Genomic DNA, 24164 nt, shown 5'->3' with positions numbered 1-24164 from the left:
CGGGGAGCCGGACGGCGGCTCCCGTCGGCGGCTCCCCTCAGCCGGCGGGGGCCGGGAGGGGGGGAGGGGAGGCATCCGCCAGGGCCCCGGGGCACTGGGGGGGGCTTCACTCACCGTCGGCCGCGGGCAGGTCGGCCCGCTCCACCCACGAGCTCCAGCTCTGTCCCGCGAAGTCATCGAGACTCGGCACCCGCCGCTCCAGAGCGGCCATTGCTGCCGCCGCGCGTTCACGCACCGCCATCACCGCCACGGACGCGCGCCCGCCCCGGCGCCTCCGCGCGCCCCCCCGGCTTCCCCTCCGCCCCACCGCGGGCACGCCCCCCACAGGCCGCCCCGCACCCTGCGCAGGCGTGGCACAGGCCGGCGGCCCTCTGTCTCTCGCCTCCGCCCACCCGCTCAGCCTGCTGGGAAATGTAGTCCTGGCAGGGGTGGGAAAGATGCTTAGGCTGCTCATAGGCAGGGTCCCTGGGACGTGCGCGGCAGCTAGCGGCGGAGTTCTCCCCCGGCCCGGAGTCGTCCGGCCTCCAAGTAACGTGGTCCGGCTCACAGTCTCCCTGCACACACGCGCGCCCTCCCCAGCGCTGCCCTCCCTCCCCTCCACATAGCCCCAATCGTGACGGCTCTTCGGCCCAGCAGCCGGCCGACCCTCCCCCGGGTTCCACGTCCGTGTCGGAGCCTCCTCCCGGCGGGCGGCGGGATGGGTGGGTGGGGTCAGCCGTGAGGGCAGGGGGAGGCTGCGGGGAGGATGGGCTGAAGGACGCCGAAGGGGGCGGGGTAGGGCTGGGGGCGGGAGGATCACATCCGCTGGTGGCAGCCTCCGTGGGGCCGCTGGAAGCCACACCCCTTCCCTGGAGCCGGGCAGAGGGGATGGGAGGGGATGCCCGGATTGGGGGAGCTGGCCTAGATCACCTGTCAAGATGACAGAAGGCTACCTCCGAGCCCCAGCCAGCCCTGGAGCCTGGCGTGGCCCTGAGGCAGCTGGTGTTTGCAGCATCTCCGCTGAGCTGTCTGCCCCCCACCCCCAGCCTACCCCACCCCCCACTCCTCCTCCTCCTAGGGGCTACGATCAATACCCCTCATACCAGCCTCTTCCCAAACCCCAGCTGGGCCCTGACTCCATCCATCACTTTGGCTTCTTTTTCTAATGAATATTTTCTCCCCTGGAAGGGCTGCTGCTGGAGCCTCAGCATAGGGAGATTTCTCATCTGAGCTGTCATCCCCCTTGCTCGGGCCTGGGAAGGACCTTAATCACCCTGCTCTTTCTTCTCAGGAGATGAAAAGTCTCTCCCTAGCACACACCCACTCATCACATTAAAAGGGTAAAATTTTGACCCCTTTCCCCATCTGAAAAGGGAGATAAATTTCCTCTCTTGACCCTTCCCGCCAGAGCCCCACCCCCTACTCCTCCACGAGAGGGCCCCCCAGCACTTTGGCTTAGTCCTAGAAGTCTCCTTTCTCCCCTTCCTCTGGAAGAGGGGTCATTCTTTCCAGCAGAGTCTCCAGGAGCCACTGCATATGAGTTGGGAGGTGGGGGCCAGGGTCTTCCAAAGCCCATCTGCCTCTTCATCTCTTCCCAAGAGACCCAGCTGGGGCCCGCAGGGGGAAATAGGCAGAGACAGGCTGAACCAAGGTCACACAGACAATGGCAAGATAGTTATGGGCCCCAGACTCAGTGTCCTTTGGTCCCCTAGCCACACTATTAAGGGAGGAGACCTTGCTCTTTGGAGCAGCAGTGAGACTGCCCTCTTCCCTGGAGTGCCTTCTAGAAAGACACTTCAAAAGACAGGGCTTTGAGAGCCTCCCTCAAGGGACTTGTACCCTCCAAGTAAGAGAAGAACCAAGTGGCTTCCTAGTGATTCCTGCATCTCTCCAGAATCTCTAACCTTCATGGGGAATTGAGGAAGGAAATGTTTTAAAACAACACACACATACACAAAGACCAAGGAGGTCCTGGGCCACAGCTCCTTCATGGCAAACTCTCACAGCACTGTTTATTTAAAGCTGTAGTAACAAGCACCAGTAAACAACATGCAACATCACCCCCTTGAAGTAGAGGGACAAGGGGCTCTATATTCCAGGAAAGGTCCAAGGTGGGGCACCCATCCTAGGGCAAAGAACCCAGCTGACCTACTGTCCAGCCTGCTTGGCCTCCTGCAGCAGCCATTTGAACAGACTGCCATTGCCTTCCTCGATCCTGGGTATGCCAAGTAGGGAACCTTGGTTCCAAGGGTCAGTAGTCTTGTGGGGTGAGTCCTGTCCCCCTCCTGGAGGTAATAAAATGAGGTGATCTTTCCCTTCAGATAGCTTTAGGGAAAGAGTTAGGCCACACAAAAAGCCCAAATCAGAGCTCTTCTAGCTAAGATCAAATCAGCCCCTTAAGTAACCACCAGGAACTCATGAGATATTAGACATAGAGGGAGAAAAACCTCTAGTTCATAGAAGGAAAAAAGCTTTTGGGACACCCTTTAGTTCAACCCTCTTATTTTAGAGATGACAAAGTTAAAGCTTGCAGGGAAGTTCAGGACTTTCTCCAAGGTCCCTCATGTACCAAGTGGCAGAGTTAGTTTTCAAACTCAGGTCTTCTGACTCCAAAGCCCACGATACCTTGTGGCCTCCCATCAGTAGTGAGGGGCAAGGAGAGACAGTAAGGAGAACTAGGCTCGGAGTACTTGGCATACCCTGCTTTCCTGGTAAAGGGTCAGGTACTGAATTCAGCTCAACTCATTAGAACATTTTCTCTCTCACATTTCAAATAAATAAATACATAACACAGGATGCAAACAAAGTCACAGTAGACACTGCTTACAGAGCCCCCTTTGGGGCTAGCTTGAAGAAAAATGAAAGAAAATTTCTTGTCAGAGGCCCTGGGAGCTCCAGTCAGTCATCCAACAGGTGTCCTAAGTGAAAGACAGCTTGGACCAGGATGGGGCGTAGGGACAACCTTCTCTTCCAGCTTCTTTATTTCCCTCTCTGAGCCCCTTTCCCAAGTCAAGAAAAACCCGTTCCCATCAGAGACCCTAATTTTTCCTATACAAAGGGCTCTAATGGACTTTGATAAGTGGGGTAACTTCAAGAGAAAGGAAATGACTGGCCCAGGAACACAACATCAGGGTTAGAACCCAGGAGTCCTGATTCTAGGCCCCTGGACAATTAACAGAGTAAAACTAATCCAAAGATTCCTTGGATGGGATTGGGAGGAAAGAAGAAAATTGGGGAGATTATCATAATGCACACCCGGCCTGGGACTCTCTGTGAACCAGTAAATTCTGATTAAGAGCCATTTACACAGGGCCTTAGGAAAACAAAAGGGGTTAGTAGAAGTGTTAGGAAGGGAAGAAAATAGAGGCAAATGTGTAACTGGGTCATGGCTGAACATAAGGTCCCGAAGTGATGAAGCACCAATAACATCGGCCTGCACTGGACAGAAGGAAAGAGGATGGGGCTGGAGGAGGTTGAGGGAACAAGGTGGGATCAGGACGGCCAAAAAATATGAAAGAAATGGGAGAGGGAGGAATAAGATAGGCCAAAAAAAAAAAAAAAAAAAAACCACAGTGAGAGAAAAACAGGCCAATCCAACGTATAAGAATAAAACCTAAAGTATATACTCGAGTATGTTCCTTCTTCGGTCCTTCTGAACTGCCCCCAAACCCCAACCTGGTCTTATCCCAGGAATGGAAGAAAGGCTCAGACCAAGGGGCCTCAGAACTCTGATATTGGATGAAGAAGGGGATGGGGGAGTGGAGACTAGATCTTCAGAGTCCCACCATGAGGCAGCTCTGGGAGCCTTCTATAGTGACATTGTCTGACACACAGTCAGTGCTTAAACAATGTTTGTGGACTGATACATAAATACTTGTTGATTGGTGCCACAAGCATCTCTCCAAGTTTGGAAGACAAAGACACACTGGAAGGGAACCCAAGGATTTTAGGAGCCAGGAGAGTTTGCTCTCTCCTCGAATAAAGCTGGGCCTGAATCTCTCCTTTGCCTCAGTCACATTCTGCCTCAAACTGTATTTATCTCCACATGTGTTTCGTTCCACCCCTCATAAACTGAAAACTCCCTGAAGACAGGGAGGATGTTTTGTTTTTTGTTTCACCTACCATAGGACATTTCACATAGTAGGCACTTAGTGAATATCTGTTCATTTGGCTTGAATGAGGAGTTGCTAAAGGACATCTGAGTTGAGAGAGAATATCCATGAGGTCTGTCCCAGCTCAGTGCCCTCCTAGCACCCCCAGGGATGGGGCTCCCCCAGAAACAGCAAAAGCTGTCTCCAACCAGCAACTTCTCAGAACTGGAGCTGCTTAAGGAGGAGGAGGAGGCCCAAGCTACAATTCGTCTGCCACACAGAATCTAGGCCTCAGCAGGAATCACTAAAGAACAGGCCATTTTCTAGGCCAGACTTCTCCCTTCCCCCCACCAGATCCCCTAACCTACAAAGGATTGTCCAGGCCAGAACTCTATGTGCCCAGGACCCTGTGTCTCTATCTGTCTAGGCAAGAAGGAAATGTCCAGCTCTCCTTCCAAGCTTTTGCCACTCTTGATCTGGGTTAAAATCCCAGGGGAAGGAAAGGGTAAGAGGCCCCAGGGACCTGCCTGGGTGACAGCATAGCCCAAAGCCTTGACCCCTGGGAAGCAGAGACTTTAGAAGTGAATGAAGAAACAGGGAAACCTTGTTTGAATGAAGATAATCAGGGATACACAGAGTCTGACCCACAACAGCCGGTAAAAGGCAGACAAATCACTGCTGGGCCCTTCCCACCATCCAGAGCCTCTCCAGTACCTTTTTCTCTCCCCTCCCCTTTATTAGTGGAGCTGGGCCCAGCCATCCCTAGAGGATGCTAAAGGGAGCTGACCTCAATGCTGCTGCCTCCCACCTGCCTCTGTTCAGCAGGATAGACTCTCAGACTCAGCTAGGAGATGAGCAAGACCCCATGGACGAGGCAGGAACCACAGCGCTGAGGTCCTGCCCAGCCTGGGCCCCTGCCTGGGAACAGAGGAGAGATGGGAGGCTCAGAGGGAGGGTCAGCCCTGGACTGTCCCTTTGTCCCCAAGCACCCAGCCCAGAAGGAATCAGTGAGGAGAGGAGGCACAGGAAGGGGGAAAAGTCCTGGAAGGAAGCTGAAGAAGCAGGGGAGGAAGTGCTGTCGTCGGGAGGTGGCAGGAGTGGACACGAGGACTAGCTACTGCTTCTCCACAGCACCCTGCTCAGCTGCACTCTCCTTGCTGGCCCCCTGGTCCTGGTCCTGGCCCTGCCCATACCACGGGGTCTCCTTGAACACAAACCAACAGTTCCCGGCCCACAGGAAGAAGTTGAAGAAGCCGAAGAGCTGCAATGACACCAGGAAGGGTGAGTCAGCAGAGGGGACAGACAGAGAGAGAAGAGGAGAGGAGAGGAGAGGAGGGGAGGGGAGGGGAGGGGAGAGGAGAGGAGAGAAAGAATAAGAAAGAAAGAGAGAGAGAGAGAAAGAGGAGGGGGGAAGGGAGGAATAGAGAATGAAAGAGAGAGGGAGGGAGAGAGAAGAAGAGAGAGGGAGGGAGAGAGAGCTTGGCACATGCGTGTGTGGCATGGGGTGCATGTGTACAGGCACATAGTGCCTGGACCTCTCTGCATGCCTTGTGTACACATGTGGAAAGGTGCCTGTGTGTGCGCTCAGCCAAGTGGGGTCCCAGAAGCATGTGTGTGCATATGGCGGGGCATTGACAGAGGCAGAGAAGGCAGTAGAGGATCCCAGGGCCCACGGTGCCCCATAGATGCCCAGGCATGGGCTATCTACAGATGGGTGGGAAGGCAGGACAGAGACAAAGAAAGGCAGAGGCCAGGAGTCCCAGGGCAGTGGAGCTGTGGCCCTCGGCCTAAATGGTACCCTAGTGTCAGAGACACTCGATACACATACAATAGCATATGTCCAGTGGGCAGCGGCTCTCTGGGAAGATCTGGCTCCCTGGTTGATAGAGGACAATGAAGAGGGCATTAGAGAAGCCTTTGTGCAGGACTTGGAGGAGTTTTGCCTGGCCTGTGCCTGTCACTGGTTCTGTTCAACCAGGCCAGCATAGAGTTGGTGGCCTGCACATTCGGGGAAGTTTCCTCCCTTCCATGACTTTTCCTCAGCCCCTCAGCTAGGCCCAGGGCCAGGCTCAGGCCCAGACTAGGCCCAGGCCCCAGGCCAGAACCAGGCCAGCATAGAGTTGGTGGCCTGCACATTCAGGGAAGTTTCCTCCCTTCCATGACTTTTCCTCAGCCCCTCAGCTAGGCCCAGGGCCAGGCTCAGGCCCCAGACTAGGCCCAGGCCCCAGGCCAGAACCAGGCCCCAGGCCAGAGCCAGGCCTAGAGGGTTCCAGCAGCCTTTAGGCAGCCCCAAAGCAGACAGGATGATATGAGAGCTCTTTCCCAGGGCAGCCCTTGCTAGACTTCACTCCTCCCTGCCATTTCTCTCTGACCCTGGCCTTGTTCTTCCAGCCCTCCTCCTGACTCCCTTCCCTATTCCCAGCTCGGCTTGACTGTGTTCTCTGGCTTATGGCTATGCATACACATACACCTATGTACCCAGAGGAGTGGGAGGTGCAAGCAGAGATCCTGCATGGAGGAAGAGAGAAGTGAGGGATTTGGGAGGAGGTTCTCCACATGAGTGCTGTTCCTAAGTTCTGTACTCGGTGCCACTCCAGGCAGCCTTCCTGACTACTAGGGAAATGCAGCATTGAGCTAGGAGGGGAGAGGGGTTGGCCCAGGGCTGAAGCTAGAGCCAGTCTTTGCTGGGAGTCCTTCACACGTTCCTTGGGCTGAGCCCAGGGATCACTGCTATGGTCTCCCCCAGTGCCAGCTCCCCTCTTACCACAGAGATGTTGGCGAGCCCCATGGAGGGGGTGGCCCCCGGGCTGCACACAGCCTCTTCCCCGTGGCACACGGACATGGCGGCAATCAGACTGGAAGGCCGAGTGGCCCCCTTCACGTCGGTCAGGCCCTTGCCCCATGCCGCCGCTGCCACCAGCCAGAAGAAGGTGAAGGAGACAGTCACACAGAAGTCCTGAAGGGGGTGGAGAGACAGGGAATACGGCTCAGAGGGAATTCTCCTGACACAGCTCTCCCACCTCCTCCATTCCATTCTGTGACTCAGCTAGATCATGGGGGGTGAGGGGGGTGCAAAACCAGACAGCCTGTCGCTCCTCACTCCAAGACTAAGCCCCAAAGCCCTGCCCGGCCAGTCTTCCTGAGCACGCCATGCGTTTGCACCAAAGGTAGCTTCTTCCCTGGGGACGCCACCCCCTCCCCACTCCCTGGGATTCCAAGGCTGGTCAGCCCATTCTGCCAGGGGCCCCTTGGGCAGGTCCACCCCAAAGTCCTGTCCTGTGGCTCACTATCAGGAGCTCTGCTCAGCCCTGGGGTTGCCTAGGTTACTCCCCCTCCCCTCCCTCCGCCTGGGCTCTCCTCTGCTCCCAGCAGCATCTGAGCACTCTGCTGCAGCTGAGGGGCAAGAGAGAGTGGGGTGAGGGGGAGAGAGAGCATGACAGCCCAGAGGCACCCCTCTCTGGAGCAAGAAGAGGAGAGAAGGCAGTGGGAGGAGAAGATGGGGAAGGGACAGCTTCACAGAGGAATGCAAAAGGCTAAAATGGTTTCAGATTGGGCCTTCCCTCGCAGCAGACATAGGACCCTCTTCTTGGCTCCTCTCCCCCGAACCCCCAACCCCATCCGCTTACCACCAGAGGAAAACGCTTGTTCTCAGTGTACAGGTTGTGAAAGCGCAGGTAAAGAACCAAAGCAGCCATGGTATAGAAGAAGGAGAAGATGCCCAGGGTCACGAAGAACTCAGCAGGGGCTGAAAAGTCTCCCATGAGGTTCAGGGTCTTGGAGGCCGATTCATCATCACAGAGGGGCATCTCGTACTGGACCCGGTTCAACCTGCCCAGGGGGAGAGGAGAAGACCCTGAGCCAAGAGGGAGAACAGAGAGCACAGTGGCCGGCCCACAGCAAGCACTCCATCAGTGTTGGCTAGCTGCCTGCTACCATGCCGGAGATGTGGAGAACCAAGAGAATGGACGCTCACAGATTCGTTTTCTCTCTAAAAAAAAGTGTTGGCAGTGTATGAACCCAACAAACTCTTTCTACTGGAGGTCCCAGAAGGTCCTCAGGAAGAGCAATTCTGTAGGACCTTCTTGTATCCAATGTCCAACCTATGAAACCTTAGGAAGTGAAAGATCCTCCCTGTGCCCATTCTCCAGAACCCTCTCTGTAACCCTCTCCATCCTACCCAGCAGAGAGGCTGGGGGATCTCGTGAACTATTTCTAAGGGCCTTTCGGTTGGTAAAGCACTTCCAACTGTCAATAGCTATTTCTGACAGCCCACTTAGAGAGCTGATCAAGTTGATTCTCCCCACTGTGCAGCTAGGAAAACTGAGAACCAAAGAGTGTAGCAACCCCTCACTAAGTTAGACATAGAATTACAACTACAAGGTTCCTGGACTTTATTATATTCCTGAGAGGCTTTCTGGAACAGACTGAAAAGGAACTGTCTAGAGTGTCTAATCAGATTGAAAGTACTCTTTGCTTGGGAGCAAATAGGGGGGATTCTGAAAGGGTTTGAGTTTTGTCTTGTGGATCTTCTATATCTTTCTTCTCTACACTTCCCCCTTAGCTCCCTGATAAAGAGCCCAATGATATGTGTGCTTCTCTATCTCCCTGGCAAGAAGCAGTCTCCTGCATGGTAGTGATCTTGTTGCTGACAAAAGTCTTCATTCCAAGAGAGCAGTAAGGTGGAGATTTGGAGAAGTCTGCCCCCATCTTACTCCTCTTATTTATGTGTTTATTCATCTGCTTGTTCATCTACCCATACATTCTTTTTTTAAAACCCTTGCCTTCTGTCTTGGAATCAATATTAAGTATCAATTCCAAGACAAATGAGCAGAAAGGGCTGGGCAATTGGGGTTAATTGACTTGCCCAGGATCACATAGCTTGGAAATGTCTGAATCAAAATTTGAACCCAGGACCTTGTGTATCTAGGTCTGACTTTCTATCCACTGAGACACCTAGCTGCTCCCCCACCAATACATTCTTATATCCATCCATCCATCCATCCATCCATCTATCCATCCATCCATCCATCTACTCATTTGTTTGTTTGTGGTTCATACCTATCATTTCACTGATATGGGGATGTTGAAACTCACTCAACTGACCTAGATCAGTACTTAATCTATAATTTATGGCCTTAGCACTCTTAGTACCACTAGATTAAATGATTCACCCAATCATTGTCACCCAGCCAGTCTTTATCCCAGACAAGACTTAAATTCAGGTCTTCCTGATTCCCAGGCTGGCCCTCTATCCACTATGCCTTTAGCTTCTCTCCTTCTATTCATACTTGATCCCAAATGGCATTTTTCTTCCTCTGACACTTACTACCTGTAAGACTTTGGGCAGGTTATTTAATAAGTCTCCCCACCTCAGTTTCCTCATCTGTAAAATGAAAGGGGTTGAGCTAAATGGCCTCTGAGGTCCTTTCCGATTCTAGAAGGCACTTATTTTCATCAATCCATTCATTTCTTTTCCTAGCAAACATTTCATAGCCTGAGAAAGGAGCAAGGGTCAGTGAGAAGGTGAAGCTCCTGGATCTCACCCTCCCTGGTTCTGAGTGTTCATCCACCATAGCTTCAGAGTGTCCAGCTGCTACTGCCAAGTAAGAAAACCATGAAGTTGTAAGTGGTTCCATATCCCTTTCACAGCTGGCAAGAGGTATATAACCCAAAGTTCTAATCCAAAGCCAAATTCACTCTGGGATAGATTTCAAGTGGTCTGTGAATTCGATCTTTAAAATATTTTGATAACTTCATTTCAGCATAATTTGTTTCCTTTGTAATCCTTTGGGTTGTATTTTCTGCATTTGAAAACATGCTTTTAGGGGCAGGTAAGTGGCAGAGTGGAGAGAATGCAAGGCCTAGAATCAAGAGGTCCTGGGTTCAAATTTGCCCTCTGACACTTCCTAGCTATGTGACCCTGAGCAAGCCACTTAACCCTGTTTGCCTGGCTCTTGCCTTTTTGAATTAGAATTGTTACTAAGACAGAAAGTGAGGATTAAAAAATAAAATAATAATAATAATAATAATAATAATAACATGGTTCTGAGAAGTCCAGGCTGCTAAAAAGAGGTCCAGGACACACACCAAAAGGTGAAGAATATTTGCACTAAATGATCACTCGGGTCCCTTCCTCTTCCTAATCTCGGTGATATCTACCTCCTTTCAAATCAGTCCATCACAAAGTGAAGGGTGCCTCCTGAGTGGGACCACCCTAGTGGCAATAGCCACCTGCTTACCTGAAGGGATAGCCGAACAAAACAATGATGGAGCTCACATCCTTGGCTTCATTGTTGCATCGTACTGTGGCCCCTGTCTCCCCACTGTAGGAGCCACAGCACCCAAAGGCGAAAATAGCAAAGAGCTGGTAAGAGGGAAAGAGAAAGCCCTGTGTTAAGAGTCAGTAGAACCACATCTACCAAACCCTAAACCCTTACAAGATACCAAAGGGAACACTCAGTGGAACACAGTGAAAAGATTTGGAGTTGGAGGACCTGGGTTCCAATTCTGTCTCTGCCACTTATTCCCAATGCGCATTTGAGCAAATCACTTCACTTTTAGAGGCCTGTTTCCTCATTTGTTAGACTAGGTTCCTTCTAGTTCGTTCAGTTCTGCGATCCCTGAGAACATCTGAACATAGATGTGGTATAGAGAAGGGAGAAGTCATCTCTTAGGATGGAAGTTTCTCAAGGACAGGGTTCTATTTTCTCTTCCAACTCTCAATAAGTTAACACAGTCTACTTATGGTGGGTACTTGACAAATTTTACAAATAAAACAAACCTGCCAAATAAATAAGGTTAGAATGGAATAGTGTTTGGCAGGGGTGGTTTCAAAGAAAACCCACCCCTCTCCAAAAAAGAAAACCCAGAACAACCCAGCATTCTCTGTTCAGGAAGAGAACCAATGACATCTTCCTCAAATCACTGGCTCAGCCACAAAACTTCTCCAAATCAGAGTATTACACAGAATCCTCTAGCTTTGGGTGAGAGGTTAAAGACCCAAGAGAACCAAGTGAGCCTCTAGATTTGTATTTCTAACTCAAGAGGTGACCCTCAGCAGCCTTTCCTGCTGTGGTAACCAAGAAAGGGAATATTTCCTATTTATTTCTTGAAACAAACATTGAGTCTTACTGTTAACTCTTCACTCCTCCTGATGGCCTGCCACCTACCTGCCCAGTATGGTACCGTTGAACAAAATCAGTATGGTGGAATGGAGGGAGACCAGAGTGGGCTTCAAGTGTGAAGTGAGGCAGGGGCTAAGTAAAGTCAAACACAGAATTGGAAGTGTGATCCCAGCTTTTATAATTCTCCTTTCCAGCCTCCTGACATAGGTCCTTCCAGGGACAGCCTTAGCCTTATAGTATCTGGCTTATAGCCCCAGAAACATGCCTTCCCCTTGATTTCTCAGCCTCTGCTTTTTCCTCATTGGAGTTCCTCTACTGCAGTGATTGCCAAAGTGGGCACTACCACCCCCTGGTGGATGCTGCAGCGATCCAGAGGAGCCGTGATGGCCACAGGTGCATTTATCTTCCCTATTAATTGCTATTAAAATTTTAAAAAATCTAATTTCCAGGGGGCTAAGTAATATTTTTTCTGGAAAGGGGACAGTAGGCCAAAAAAGTTTGGGAACCACTACACTGCATTTCAGAACTCTTCCCATCAAGCCTGTTGACCTACTATCATCTCCTAAGCAAAAGCCCATTGAAGCAGCAGAATAACTTTTCCCCACCTCTTGCATTGGCTTAGCCCCCCTCAACCCTTTGCTCCCCTTTTTGGAGCTGTGATGGTAGGGAGGTTCAGTGGAATGCACATTCCCAATAGGCTTCCTCTTTCTGACACTTACATTTCCTGCCTGGGAGAAGGATTCTTGAGTAACAGAGTCTAGTTAGAGAAGGGGGCCAGCAGTTGGTACTAATTAGTCCTTATCAATTTTCCTCTTAAGCCTACACTTGAGTATACTTACTCTTGGCTTGTATACAATATAAGCATTTATTTTTATCAACCTACATAGCTTTTCACTGTTTGTTATTCATGGTCTGTACCTTCCTCTACTGGTTTTTCTGTTCCCAGGTGTTTTAAATTGTTACCACCTGCTGGGCTAAAAAATCATTTAATTCCTCTGCTAAAGTGCCTAAAACACAGACTTAATGACAGGGTTATACAGTTCCCAAACTCATTTGCTTACAACGTTTGAAATATATCGATGGAGCCTATAAAATCTGGGCCACCAGGCATCTGGACCAATGGAACGCTACCCAGGATTAAAGGCAAAGTGTCTGGGAAACGTCGGAACAAAAGAGAGAAAATTCAACCTATTTTTGAAGCAAAACACGACAAGAGATGTTAAGTATTTTTATATTTTCCAAGCTAATAATTTAGGGGTGAGCATGTCACTTCCACTGAAACCCCCTCCACCCGGACTTTCCTATTCCCGGCTTTTCTTGGTTTTATAGAACATAGGTTGGAGAGCATTGACATAATAGAAAAAAAAATCGAGATTAGAAGTCAGAAATCCGAGTCTGCACCTTGGCTTTGGGAAATCTGTTCCTCCCTTTGGGCCTAGACTAAGCCACCTCTAAGGTTCCTTCCAGTTCTGACATTCTGTAGTTCTAGGATGATCATTCTAAAAGCTTTTTTCTTAGCTTTACATCAGGTAAAGGCCCCACAGTGCCCTCTGGCGTTGTTCTGTTCCGTTACACCCACTTACAGAGGGAAAACTTGGCCAACGCTGAAGGGACTGAGTCCTTAAGGTAGGTATCAGTCTCCATAAGCCATTCAGCCCATTTTCCTGGTTAGAGCAGGAACGTTCTAGCCAGCCGAGGATGGAACTGATTTGAGAAGCCCCTTCTTTATGGGAGAAAGCACAACCTCCTTCCATTACCCATTCCAACAGCTAACAGTCTTCACTGCCTAAAAATCCTACCTTCCATTATGGGGTGCAATGGAGAGAGGAAACAGAGAGGAGTGAAGGATACTCGAGTTTATACCCTGCCTGCCTCTGACTCACACCAGCTTACTTGTGCAGGTTATTTAACCTCTCAGTGCCCCAGCATCTAGCTAGCTGCACTAAGTTACAGAGAAATTGCCAAGTTCCCAAGTGACACCAATAAAATTATATTTCTGGTTTCCCAATATGTCTATGAGAAATCTTGAAAGTATAAACTGAACCTCATTCCCTCTTGTTCTTGATGAGACTTCCCACCATTCCCTAATACAGAGTTTCTTAATCTGGGGTTCAGACTCCCCCTCACCAGCATTCATGAATAGATTTCAAGGGCTCCGTGAACTTGGACGGAAAAAAATACATCTTTATTTCAATATAATTGGTTTTCTTTGTGATCCTATGTGTTTCACTTTATACCTTTATTTTTAAACCCTTACCTTCTGGCCTAGTAGCAACTCTAGGACAGAAGGACAAAGCCTAGGCAAACAGGGTCACAGAGCTAGTATCTGAAGCCAGATTTGAATCCAGGTCCTCCCAACTGCAGGCTTGGCTCTCTTTCCATTGTGCCGCCTAGCTGCCCCCACTTTATATCTTTAAAATCATTATTCTGAGAAGGAGGCCATAGGGTTTACCCAAAAGTCAAAGAGATCCATGACACAGATACAAAAAGGATCCCTTCTCTAGAGCAATCCCTCATATATTAGTGACCTAGAAGGCTGGACCTAGTTTCTTCATCTATAAAGTGAGAAGTTTGGACTAAATGATCTCTAAGGACCCTTCTGGTTCTTCTATGACTTCTCCATCTGTTTCCCATAATTGTTCTCCTTTTGAAGTCCAATAACTCCTGACTCCTTTAGCCTTTCCCCCACAGGATTTCTTTAACCCTTTCACCCTCCCTGTAACTTTCTGACTCTTTGTATTCTCCTTATTTTAGTTTGTGGTACTTAGAACCGGATACAGCTTAAATTCTATTCTATAAGGGACAGTAACTAGTTGCCTAAAGGCCTGAGGAAGTGACTGTACCCAACTTGTTGCTGTAAGTACTCATATCTAACAATCTTCTAACCTGAATTCTCTATGAATCAGCACTCAGGATATCTATGGTATGATAACTGATATATGTAATGATACTTTTGAGGTCCTACACATCTGAAGTGCCTTCTAAATTAAAGTATGCAGAATAGAAATATGGGATTAAGTAGATTCTATTCTGATTTTTTGAAAATTAATAATAACAATAATAGCTAATATTTATAGAGCACTTATTATATCTCAGTCACTATACTAAGTGATTTGAACCTCATTACAACCCTGGGATATAAATGCTATTATTATCCCCATTTTACAGATGAGAAACCAAGATAAAGAAAGATTAAATAGTTTACCCAGGGTCACACAGCTAATAAATGTCTAAGGCTGGATTTGAACTCATTTCTTCCCGACTTCAGGCTTAGTGCTCCATCCACTGTCCTACCTCGCTGTAATCCACATAAGAATCTCATTGAAACTCACTATTCATCAGTATTTTAAAATTTTAAATCTAAATATCCTATTCCTCATTCATATGCTACAATATGGTTACTTTATCAGAGAAGATTGTAGGCCTTGGGGAGAATCTGGTGCCACGTGCTTCTTTCTCTCACTGAGTGAGAGAGGGAGGTTCATCCATGAGGTTCTAGAAGGCAGAAGTGAAACTGGGACCCTGGAATAATGCATTTTTAAAATGGTTACACAGATATCCTGAAAGGAGCAGAGCTAGTCAGGGACTGCAGGAACTGGAGGTCAGTTAAGAAGCCCTAGGAAGAGGCAACATTTCCTAGCTTTCTGGTTACCTTCCCAGCCTAGGAGAACCTCCAAAGCTCTCTTCACAGATCTAGGGGACTTTTAGTAACACACACAGATACAGCTCTCTTTTCCTGTAAATTCATTGACAAGAGAGAATATAAAAATGGAGAAGAACAGTTAAGTGTTTAGTGGATTTAATGCTGGACCTGGAGTCAGGAATACTTGAATTCAAATCTTAGCCTAAGATGCTTCATAGCTGGGTGACCCTAGGAAAATCACTTATCTGCTATCTGCCTCAGTTTCCTCAACTACAAAATGAGGGTTATAATAGCTTCTATCTCACAGGGGTGAGGTGAGGATAATTTTTTCTTTCTTTCTTTTTCTTTTCTCTTCAAAAAACCTTTACCTTCCATCTTAGAATTAATACTGGGTATTGGTTCTTAGGCAGAAGAGCAGCAAGGGCTAGGCAATAGGGATTAAGTGACTTTCCCAGGGTCAAAAAGCTAGGAAGTATCTGAGACCAGATTTGAACCCAAGACCTCCTATCACTAGGCCTAGCTCTCCATCCACTGAACCATTTAGCTGCCCCCAGAGGTGAGGATGAAATGAGATATTATTGATAATATACAGAGTACCCGGGACATACTGTTTAATAAATGCTGGCTTCCTTCCCTCCCTACTCCTATCCTCCCATTTCATTTAAAAAGAGATTTGGGGGAAGATAGGTGGCTCAGTGGATAGAGAGCCAGACCTGAAGATGGGAGGTCTTGGGTTCAAATCTGACCTGAGATACTTCCTACCTGTGTGATTCTGGGCAAATCACTTAGCCCCCATTGCCTAGCCTTTACTGCTCTTCTGGCTTGGAGTCAATACTCAATATAGATTCTAAGACAGAAACGGTAAGGGTTAAAAACAAAAAGAAAAAGAAGAGTGACTGGTCCTCAGTTGTGAGGATGAAAGGTTCCATTGATGCTCTAATACGTGTTCTTTGCACTAAAGTGATATCCATCCTGAGGGAGGAATCACCTGCTTTCAGTCCAGGATAGCAGGAAGTTAAGTATCCTCCCACTAAACTCTTCCTCCACAACAGTTCCAATCCATTCTTTATCCTGTTATTTTGATGGTGTTGATTTGTTCAAGATGAACCTGTAAATAAGGCTATTTGTGATAATGATGCCTAGGTGCTAGGTGACACAGACATGGTGGGAAAAGACATGTTGGTGAAATATGTCAGGGAGATGACCTTTACCAACCTAAATCAATCAACGGGCGTTTGTTAGGTGTTATACTACGCCAGGCATTGTGCTAGAAGCTTTCTGGGGGGATATGACGTGTTTCTGTAGGAAAGTACTAAATATATATTCAAAGCAAACACAGAACAATCATAGGAGGGGACACAAATAACCAGAGGGATTAGGAATGGCCCCTGATGGTGCCAATCCTGAGTCTGGAAGGGAACTGGGGATTTCAAGAAATGAAGGTGAGCTGAGAACATTTTCAGGATGGGAAACAACCTATGAAATGGTGTGGGAGCCAGAGATGGAATAACATATGTGTGGGGGGGTTGCAAGTAGACCATTGGGACTGGAGTGCAGGGTACATGAGGGGGAAGAATATGTAATTGGCCCAGAGAAATAGGCTAAAGTCAGATCGGGAAGGATTCTAAATGCCAGAAGAGCAGTTTGCATTTTATCTTAGAGGGACTGGGGAGCCAATGAGGCTTCTTGAGAAGAATAGTGGAGTCCAACTGGTACTTGAGGAATATCAATTTGGCAGCTTGGATAGAGGATGTTTCTGAAAAGGAAGGCACTATATGCAGAGGTGCAATAGTCTAGGCAAGGGGCAATGAGGGCCTGAACTAGAGTAGTTGTGATATAAATAGAGAGAAGGGGTAGATTAGAGAGATACTCTGGAGATGGGATCAGCAAGACTTGGCAGCTGATTGGCTATGGGGGCAGGGGTAAGGGACAGTCTGGAACTGAGAATGACTAGTAGGTTTCAGAATTGGGTAACTGGAAGGACAGTGATTCCCTCAGCAGAAATTGGGAAATTATGAAAAAATGACCCTGAGCAAGTCACTTAACCCTGTTTTCCTAGCCCTTGCCCATCTGTTTTAGATTCATTACTAAGACATTAAGTAAGGGTTAAAAAAAAAAGAAATTAGGAAATTAGGAGGAGGGATAGATTTGGGAGAAAGTTAATGAGTTCATTTTGTGAAAGGGCTGAATTTGAGCTGCATAATGGGACATCCAGGCAGAGAGGTTCAATATACCATTTCCCTCCAAGTCATGGTAGATGTGAATGCCTTCACAACCAGTGCAATTCTATGGAGCAGCCATGTTTCCACTTACAGAAACTCCTCTAAGACATATATAATAGTTATTAATAATAGGCAGCCTTTATATAGCATTTTATTTAGCCTTTTATATTTAGCATATTTTATTTGATTTTTTATTTTCATAAATTTCCACACAAGTTTTCTAAAGTTATATGATCCATATTATCTCCCTCCCTTCTTTTAGAATATATTTTCCATAGTTTTTTAGCAATTATATATCATTTTTTAAACCCTTACCTTCCATCTTAGAATCAATACTGTGTATTGGCTCCAAGGCAGAAGAGCAGTAAGGGCTAGGCAATGGGGGTCAAGTGACTTGCCCAGGGTCACACAGCTTGGAAGTTTCTGAGGTCAGATTTGAACCTAGGACCTCCCGTCTCTAGGCCTGGTTCTCAATCCACTGAGCTACCCAGCTGCCCCCAATTATATATCATTTTTGAAGTTTGCAAAGCGTTTTGCAAATATTTATCTCATTTTATCCTTATAATAACCCTGGACTATTATTATTATTATCCCCATTTTACAGTTGGGAAAATAGAGGCAAACCGAGGGTAAGTGATTCTCCCACGATCACACAGTTAATCATTATTTGAGGTTCTATTTGAACTCAGGTCTGCCTGACTCCAGGACTTGAGATCTATCCACTGTGACACCTATCTTTAAAGTAACTTATTTTGGGGGCACCTAGGTAGCACAGCAGGCAGAGCACTAGGCTTATAGTCAAGAGGTCCTAAATTCAAATTTGACCTCAGATAATTCTCACAGTATGACCCTGAGCAAGTCACTTAACTTCTTCCTTAGAACTGATACTAGGACAGAAGGTAGGGGTTTCGAAATTAAGTAAATTTTTTTAATTGTAAAGACAGTAGATTTATACAAGTAACTCTGGGGCACCCGAGTGAGCTATTGACCTTGTGTAGATCATGCTCAGGATAACAGAAATCATTGACTGGGTTAGCAAGGGTGAGTCATGTCTGAATGGCACAATGGGATTCCATCCCATTCCGTCCTAAATAGTGAGTATTTAGGAGTGGCAGTTGAGTAACACGACCAGCGTCTATTGGAAAGGCTTGGGGTTTTATGAAGAAACCAGCGTCGGCAGGAATGATGTTTTATGCCCACATTATTTCTCTAGACCAGCACAGACTCAACAAACAGCAAAAGGATGTTGGGCAGTGTCCGGCTGCTGAGAGAACTGGGGGAAGGGCAGGAGGTGCTGTTCCCAGATGGTAGCTGTGCTAGCTTCAGAGAAGTAGGGGGCAGTTCTCTGCAGAAACCCGGCTCTCCTCACCTTTTGGTCATTCCTATCTCACACCTTTTAAGCTAGGAGCCTGGGGATGGAGAGATCTATTCCTTTCCTCTCCGGCTTTATCTTGATAGCAGAACTTTGGATTTCGTTCAATTACCATTCCAATAACTTTCTGGTTTGTTTTGTTTTCTCTCTCTCCACCCCCACCAATAAAGAGCATTTAATTCTTTCAAAAAGGAAATGGTTACTAAGCCCAAATGACAATTTATGGTCTTCCTTCACACAGAAATCTCTTTCACCTTACACCAGTGTGGTTGGTTCCTGCATATTTTTGTAGTAACTCGTCAGCAAAGAAGGGCTCAGGTCTGGGGGGACTCAAGCTCCCCCTGAACTCTGGGGGCCATCAGAACCCTGGAAGAATATGCAAACTATGTCTAGCCATGAAACAGACCCTGGGAAAGGAGGCTGCATTCAGAGCCCAGAAGTTTGCCCAAATGGCAAAGGAAGGACTCTGTTTCCCATAACCCCTATCTCAGAGGTCAACAATCATAAAAGCCCTGGTGGGGCTAGGGCTGGGTCATTTCTGCTAGTGTTGCCTTATTCAAGACTTCATTTCAGATGCCCCTAACTCTTGTTAGTGTCTCCCTCACTGACATTTCTGAGCAGTGCTTGACTATTTCTGCCTTACCTGTAAGCTAGGATCACAACTATCTGCTTTTCTGATGGGGAAATAAATCTCTCTCTCAGTTAATTTTTTTTTTTTTAAGGATTCAGGGACTTATGAAAAAGAACACCACCCACCTCCAGAGAAAGAGCTTTGGGAGTCAGAATGCAGATCAAAGCATGGGATTTTTCACTTTATTTGGGAGTTTTGGTTTTATATGAGTATTTCTCTTACAACAGTGACCATTCTGGAAGTATGTTTTGCAGGATTAAATACATGCATAACCCAGATCAAATGCTTGCTGTCTCTGGGAAGAGGGAGGGAAACAATTTGGCTCTTATAACTTCAGAAAACTTCATGTGGAAAATGGTTATTTACATGTAATTGATAAAATAAAATATATTTTAAAAAATAAATTAAAAACCCAATTAAATCTGGGATGGGGAGGTTAGATTCAGGATTAGGAGAGAAGGCAGTAAAGGAGAAAACTGAGAAAAGCCTTTTGGAATCTCTGGAAGGGAGATAATCCTATGGTCTAATAATCTCAGGGTTTCTCTCCCTCCTTTGACAGTCCATCTCAAATTTCCCTTAGCTAAGTTTCTATGCTTTAGTGATAATACTCTGCACTTGGATTTTAGGTTGTACTCACCCTGGGTTTCTCAAAATGGCTCTGCTCTGTCAGTCAGAGACAGCATTAACACCATTCTCTTATGCACTTCTGGAGTGTACCAGTAGATGACCCTGGGGCAGCTAGGTGGCTCAGAAGACACAGAGCCAGGCCTGGAGTCAGGAGAACTTGGATTCACATCTGGCCTCAGATACTTCCTAGCTGTGTGACCCTGAGTAAGTCATTTAACTCCATTTGCCTAGCCCTCCACATTCTGTCATAGAGTTGTTACTCTAAGGATTAAAAAAAAAGGGCGGGGGAGGGTTAGGTGGCCCTGTGGGACAGATCAGGGTAGCAGGACCAGGTCTAGGAGGTTGTCTTGAGTCTACCTGGTCCCTAAAGTCCTCATTTAAACTACTCTTGAAACATGGGGATGTCACATTAATGGCTCCTGGTCCCTGGTGTGAGAACTCTGGGGAAAGGAGGAAGGGAGAGGTATAGCCTGAGGCCCTAGTCAGGATCTTGGACATCTGAGGATAACCCCTCCTGACCCACACTGCCAGCCTTCTGAATTCCAAGCTTGGTGATCCTCATCTGACCCATGAGTGGCTTCATGATGTCTCTGCTGGAGCATTTGCCTCCCATGAACTCTAAGAATTTTAAACACCATGACCTCCTTTTTTTCTCCAGGCAACCCACTCCCTGATTAGAGGTTAGCTACTTACTTATACTGGAACCCTATGCATTAGGTGCTTATTTCTACTGGAATCCTAACACCAAATTAATTTTTTTTTACTCATTAACATCTATCACTGGGTACATGGAATATCTAACAAATTCCTTCTGAGTCAGTTCATCGAGTGGCCCCCGAAGTCCTTAAGATTTGAAAGAGCAGAGCTGGATGAAATATTGGAAGGCCTAATTGACACCGAAGAGGACAAGAACTTTAGGGAGGGCAGTATCTCTCTATGACTCATACCGAAAGTGAGAGGAGGAGGCTGGAAGAATTTATTCTAAATCCCCTCATCTCTCCCCCCACCCCCACCCTTTGTTTCTGATGTAGAAACTACCACTCAAATACAGGAAGCGACTTGCTCAAGGTTACCCAGTGAGTCCAATGGCAGAACTGAATTGACTTAGAATCCTAGAATGTTGGAGCTGGAAGACACCTTAGGGACCATCCAATTCAGTACTCACCCCCTTCTCCCCTTTTACAGCTGAGAAGACAAAGGCTAAAGAGGATAGATGGCTCACCTCTAAGCCCCCTGGCCTCTTGAGCACTCTGTCCACTAAAACAGGTGCCCCCCAACCCAGACTAACACTCTGTGCTGAGGCTCATTTTGCCTGCTTTTTTTTTTTTTCCCTTTTCCCATTTTAAAACTTAAAGAACTCTTTTCAGGCAGATGAGTCCTTTCCTTCCATCTCTCCATTCATTTGCTCTCTTTCATTCCAAAGGGCCAGGACAGAATCTTTCCCCTATTTCAAACCCTCCAGATGATTGATTCCCTCTAGTGACTCTGCCCCAGACAGAAAGGTCCTAGAGCCCAAGAGTTTTTTCCAAGACAGGCCCCCTCCTCGAATCTGCCCTCAGCGCCCTCCGTCCAGAGCTGGCTGCTCCCTGTCCCTCCCTCTCTCCCACCCCTCTCCAGGGGCTCTGAGCTGGGGCGCGGTATGTGCAGGATCAGAGCTCTGGAAAGGTTACACCCGGGTCCTCTCGCCCGAGTGAAATGTGAGCGGCCTGGGCTGGGGATCCTTGCACATAGAAGGACTGACTCCCGGACTCCGAATGCCTTACTCCTTTGCAGTCCTGCAACCGAGTCCTTAGGAAGCAGCCCCCAAGCCCGCTCCTGCCCTTCCCCCATTCCCACACACACACCTGTCACCACCCACCGCCCTCCGCAACCCCCCTCACTGCCAATGACAGCACCCCCACCCCCAATCCCTGGCCAGCATGGCTCACCCCCAGTACCGACTGCATTACTTCGGGGCAGCGTCACAGCCCAGGCTCCCGAAATAGACACGGAGTTAGAGAACTCACTCACCCACTGGAGAACTTTGATGAAGCCCAGGGGCTCCTCCAGGCGCCTCCATCGAAGCCCGGAAAGGAGACGGTCCACCTAGGGAGACAGGGACCCCGGGGGCGCCATCAGGGCAATGGGGAAGGTTTGGAGTGGGGTGTGAAGGAGGGTGCAGGACACAGTGGCCAGAGGGAGGAGAGACGAGACCGGGGGAAAGAGGAGCTGGGATAGCCAGAGTGACACTGACCGAAAAGGGAAAAAATAAAAACCACCCAGAGAAAGGCAAACTGCACAAGGAGAGGGACCAAGGCGGCTGGAGGCACGTAAAGAAAACAGAAAGATACGCAGAGAGGACTTGAAATACCAGAAGAGACGGAACAGAGAGATCAGAGTGGAGTCGAGGGGTAGAGAAACAGCTGCAGGGCAGAGACAAGGGCAGGAGCAAAGTCGGGGGGTGCCGAGAGAGTGGGGTAAAGGCAGACCACGGGATCCCAGAATGGAGCTGTACCTGCTGCCGGGGGTCCTTGTCTCCAGACCGGCCGGAGGTCTCCGTCGTGGACATGCTGCCGGAGTGGGAGCTGGTGGCTCTGCTCGGCTGCCTCCCGGACAAGCGGCTGGAGCTGAGGCTGGGGCTTGGGCTGAGTTGGGGGCTGAAGGCTGGCGGGGCAGCTTGCAGGCAGTCTTGGACCGTGACCACGCGTCGGCGGGCCGGGATCCAGGCTTGCCCGGCTGGGGAACTGGGGGCGCTGCTGCTACTGCTGCAGCTGCTGCTAGAGCGAGCCCTTCGGCTGCCGTTGCCCCGCCGCCTGCAAAAAGCCCTCGAGCCCGATTCAAACTTCTGTCAAACTTGCAGGGAAACTTGGCATGGGAGTCACGTGGCGTGCCCACTCCCTGTCCCCTCCCTCTCGTCTCCTCCCCGCTCCTCACATCCCCTCCCTCTCGCTATCTCCGCTTGCTCCGCTCCTTAAAGGGAACGAGGAGAGAGTGGTCTGCTCCGCCGCTCGGTTGGCCGCATTCCCTGGCCGCAGCTCCCCGGGAAACTCTGTCCTCACCTTAGTCCCCATTCTCCGAATCGAGCGCTAGGAGCTCTGTCTCCAAGCATCTAGACTTAGGAGTTTCAGTCTTGTCTCTACCCACTTCTCTGATAACTGGATTTCTCTACGCTCGCTTCGGCTTTAGTAGTAATGTAAGAGCCAGGTAAAAGATCTCGAGGCGCCTCGTTTCTAAGACCTAACCCTGGAAAACAACGCTACGTATTTAGATAGTGTATCAGCGTCTACAGGGCAGGCGTTTGATTGATACAAATGTATCAATCAATCGATAAACCTTTAATAAGCTCCTACTATGTGCTAAACACTGGGAACACCAAAAGAGGCCAGTCAGGAGCTCACAATCTAGTTTATACATGAAGAATAAAAGTTATTTGGCCGTGGTCATCTAGTTAGCAAGCAGTAAAAGGTCTCTTCCCTAGAAGCCCAGTGGTCTCGACTCTAGACCAGATTGCTTCTTACCTGAGCTTTAAACCCCATGACTGAAATTTTTAGATTGTTAATTGTTTTGTTGTTGTTTGGAAGCCTTAACCCCTGAGACACCCACTCACTCAGATACACGTAGACCTTATGTCATAAACTGGGGGGGGGGCGGGGGGAAGAATTCCTTTTCCATGATTACATAATATTTAATTCATTCTTTCACTTATTCAACATTTATTAAGGACCTACTATAAAAAAATACCTCATAAAACTGAGAGGAAGTCTATCAGCTGGGGAATGGCTGAACAAAGCATGGTATATGATTGTAATAGGATACTATTGTTGCAAAGTGAAGTGAGCAGAACCAAGAGAACAGTGTACAAGTAACAGCAATATTGTAAAATTAAATGATGTTATTCTCAGCAATACTCTGATCCAAGACAATCTCAAAGACTCATGATGAAAAATATCATTCACCTTCCAGAGAAAAAACTGATGGAGTCTGAATGCAAATCAAAGCATGCTCTCTCAGTCTCTCTCTCTCTCTCTCTCTCTCTCTCTCTCTCTCTCTTCCTTCCTTATTTCCTTTCTTCCTTTCTCTCTTTCTTTCTTTTTTGTTTTGAGATCTCTTCTACAAAATGACTAATGGAAAAATGTTTTATATAAATATACGTGGGAAGTCTGTAACAGATAGTGTACCATCTCAGGGAGAATGGAAAGATTGCAGAGAATTTGAAAAATAAAATTTTAACGAATGTTAAAAATTGTTTTTACATGTAATTGAGGGAAAATAAGATATTGTTTTAAAAATACATACTATAACACTAGGTATTGAGAAAGATAAAGTCAAATAAGACCACTGCTCTCAAGGATATAACAGTCTAATGGGGGAATAAGACATATATACAATTAAAGAAGATATAAATTAGAATATAGAAAGTGCATACGAGAAGTATAAAGTGCTGAGACCAGATAAGGGAGAATCCATCCCAGCCTGGAGTGTGGTGGAGGGTGGAA

At 47.9% G+C, this 24164-nt stretch overlaps 2 protein-coding genes across 2 annotated transcripts in view; both read right to left on the bottom strand.

Annotated features, from left to right (window-relative positions):
• ATXN7L2 (ataxin 7 like 2) overlaps positions 1-256 on the bottom strand; it is a 13992-nt gene extending 13736 nt beyond the window's left edge. The window contains exon 1 of the mRNA XM_044675937.1: positions 115-256. Within this exon, the coding sequence (XP_044531872.1) occupies positions 115-241 (127 nt within the window). The 5' untranslated portion in view covers positions 242-256. The remainder of the gene's footprint in view (positions 1-114) is intronic.
• Positions 257-4697: 4441 nt separating this feature from the next.
• SYPL2 (synaptophysin like 2) lies at positions 4698-22424 on the bottom strand. The gene is made up of 6 exons (XM_044675936.1): positions 22184-22424; positions 21700-21774; positions 10310-10434; positions 7697-7898; positions 6835-7026; positions 4698-5331 (listed from the first exon to the last, which is right to left on the bottom strand). Exons 1-6 carry the CDS (start codon positions 22235-22237, stop codon positions 5185-5187), a joined length of 795 nt encoding a protein of 264 aa, XP_044531871.1. The 5' UTR covers positions 22238-22424; the 3' UTR covers positions 4698-5184.
• Positions 22425-24164: the final 1740 nt, after the last annotated feature.

This window comes from Gracilinanus agilis, chromosome 4 (genome assembly GCF_016433145.1).
Source record: "Gracilinanus agilis isolate LMUSP501 chromosome 4, AgileGrace, whole genome shotgun sequence".
Taxonomy (NCBI): Eukaryota; Metazoa; Chordata; class Mammalia; order Didelphimorphia; family Didelphidae; genus Gracilinanus; species Gracilinanus agilis.
Note: the sequence above shows the minus strand (reverse complement) of the source record. Positions and strands in the feature narration are given on the sequence as shown.

Bases quoted from the DNA above. Each gene is read 5' to 3' on its own strand.
- SYPL2 (XM_044675936.1), bottom strand. From the start codon at position 22,237: ATGTCCACGACGGAGACCTCCGGCCGGTCTGGAGACAAGGACCCCCGG. The intron at 10,435-21,699 runs GTGAGTGAGTTC...CCCTCTTACCAG, and splicing joins TCATCAAAGTTCTCCAGTGG to CTCTTTGCTATTTTCGCCTT. The intron at 5,332-6,834 runs GTAAGAGGGGAG...GTGTCATTGCAG, and splicing joins GGCTCGCCAACATCTCTGTG to CTCTTCGGCTTCTTCAACTT.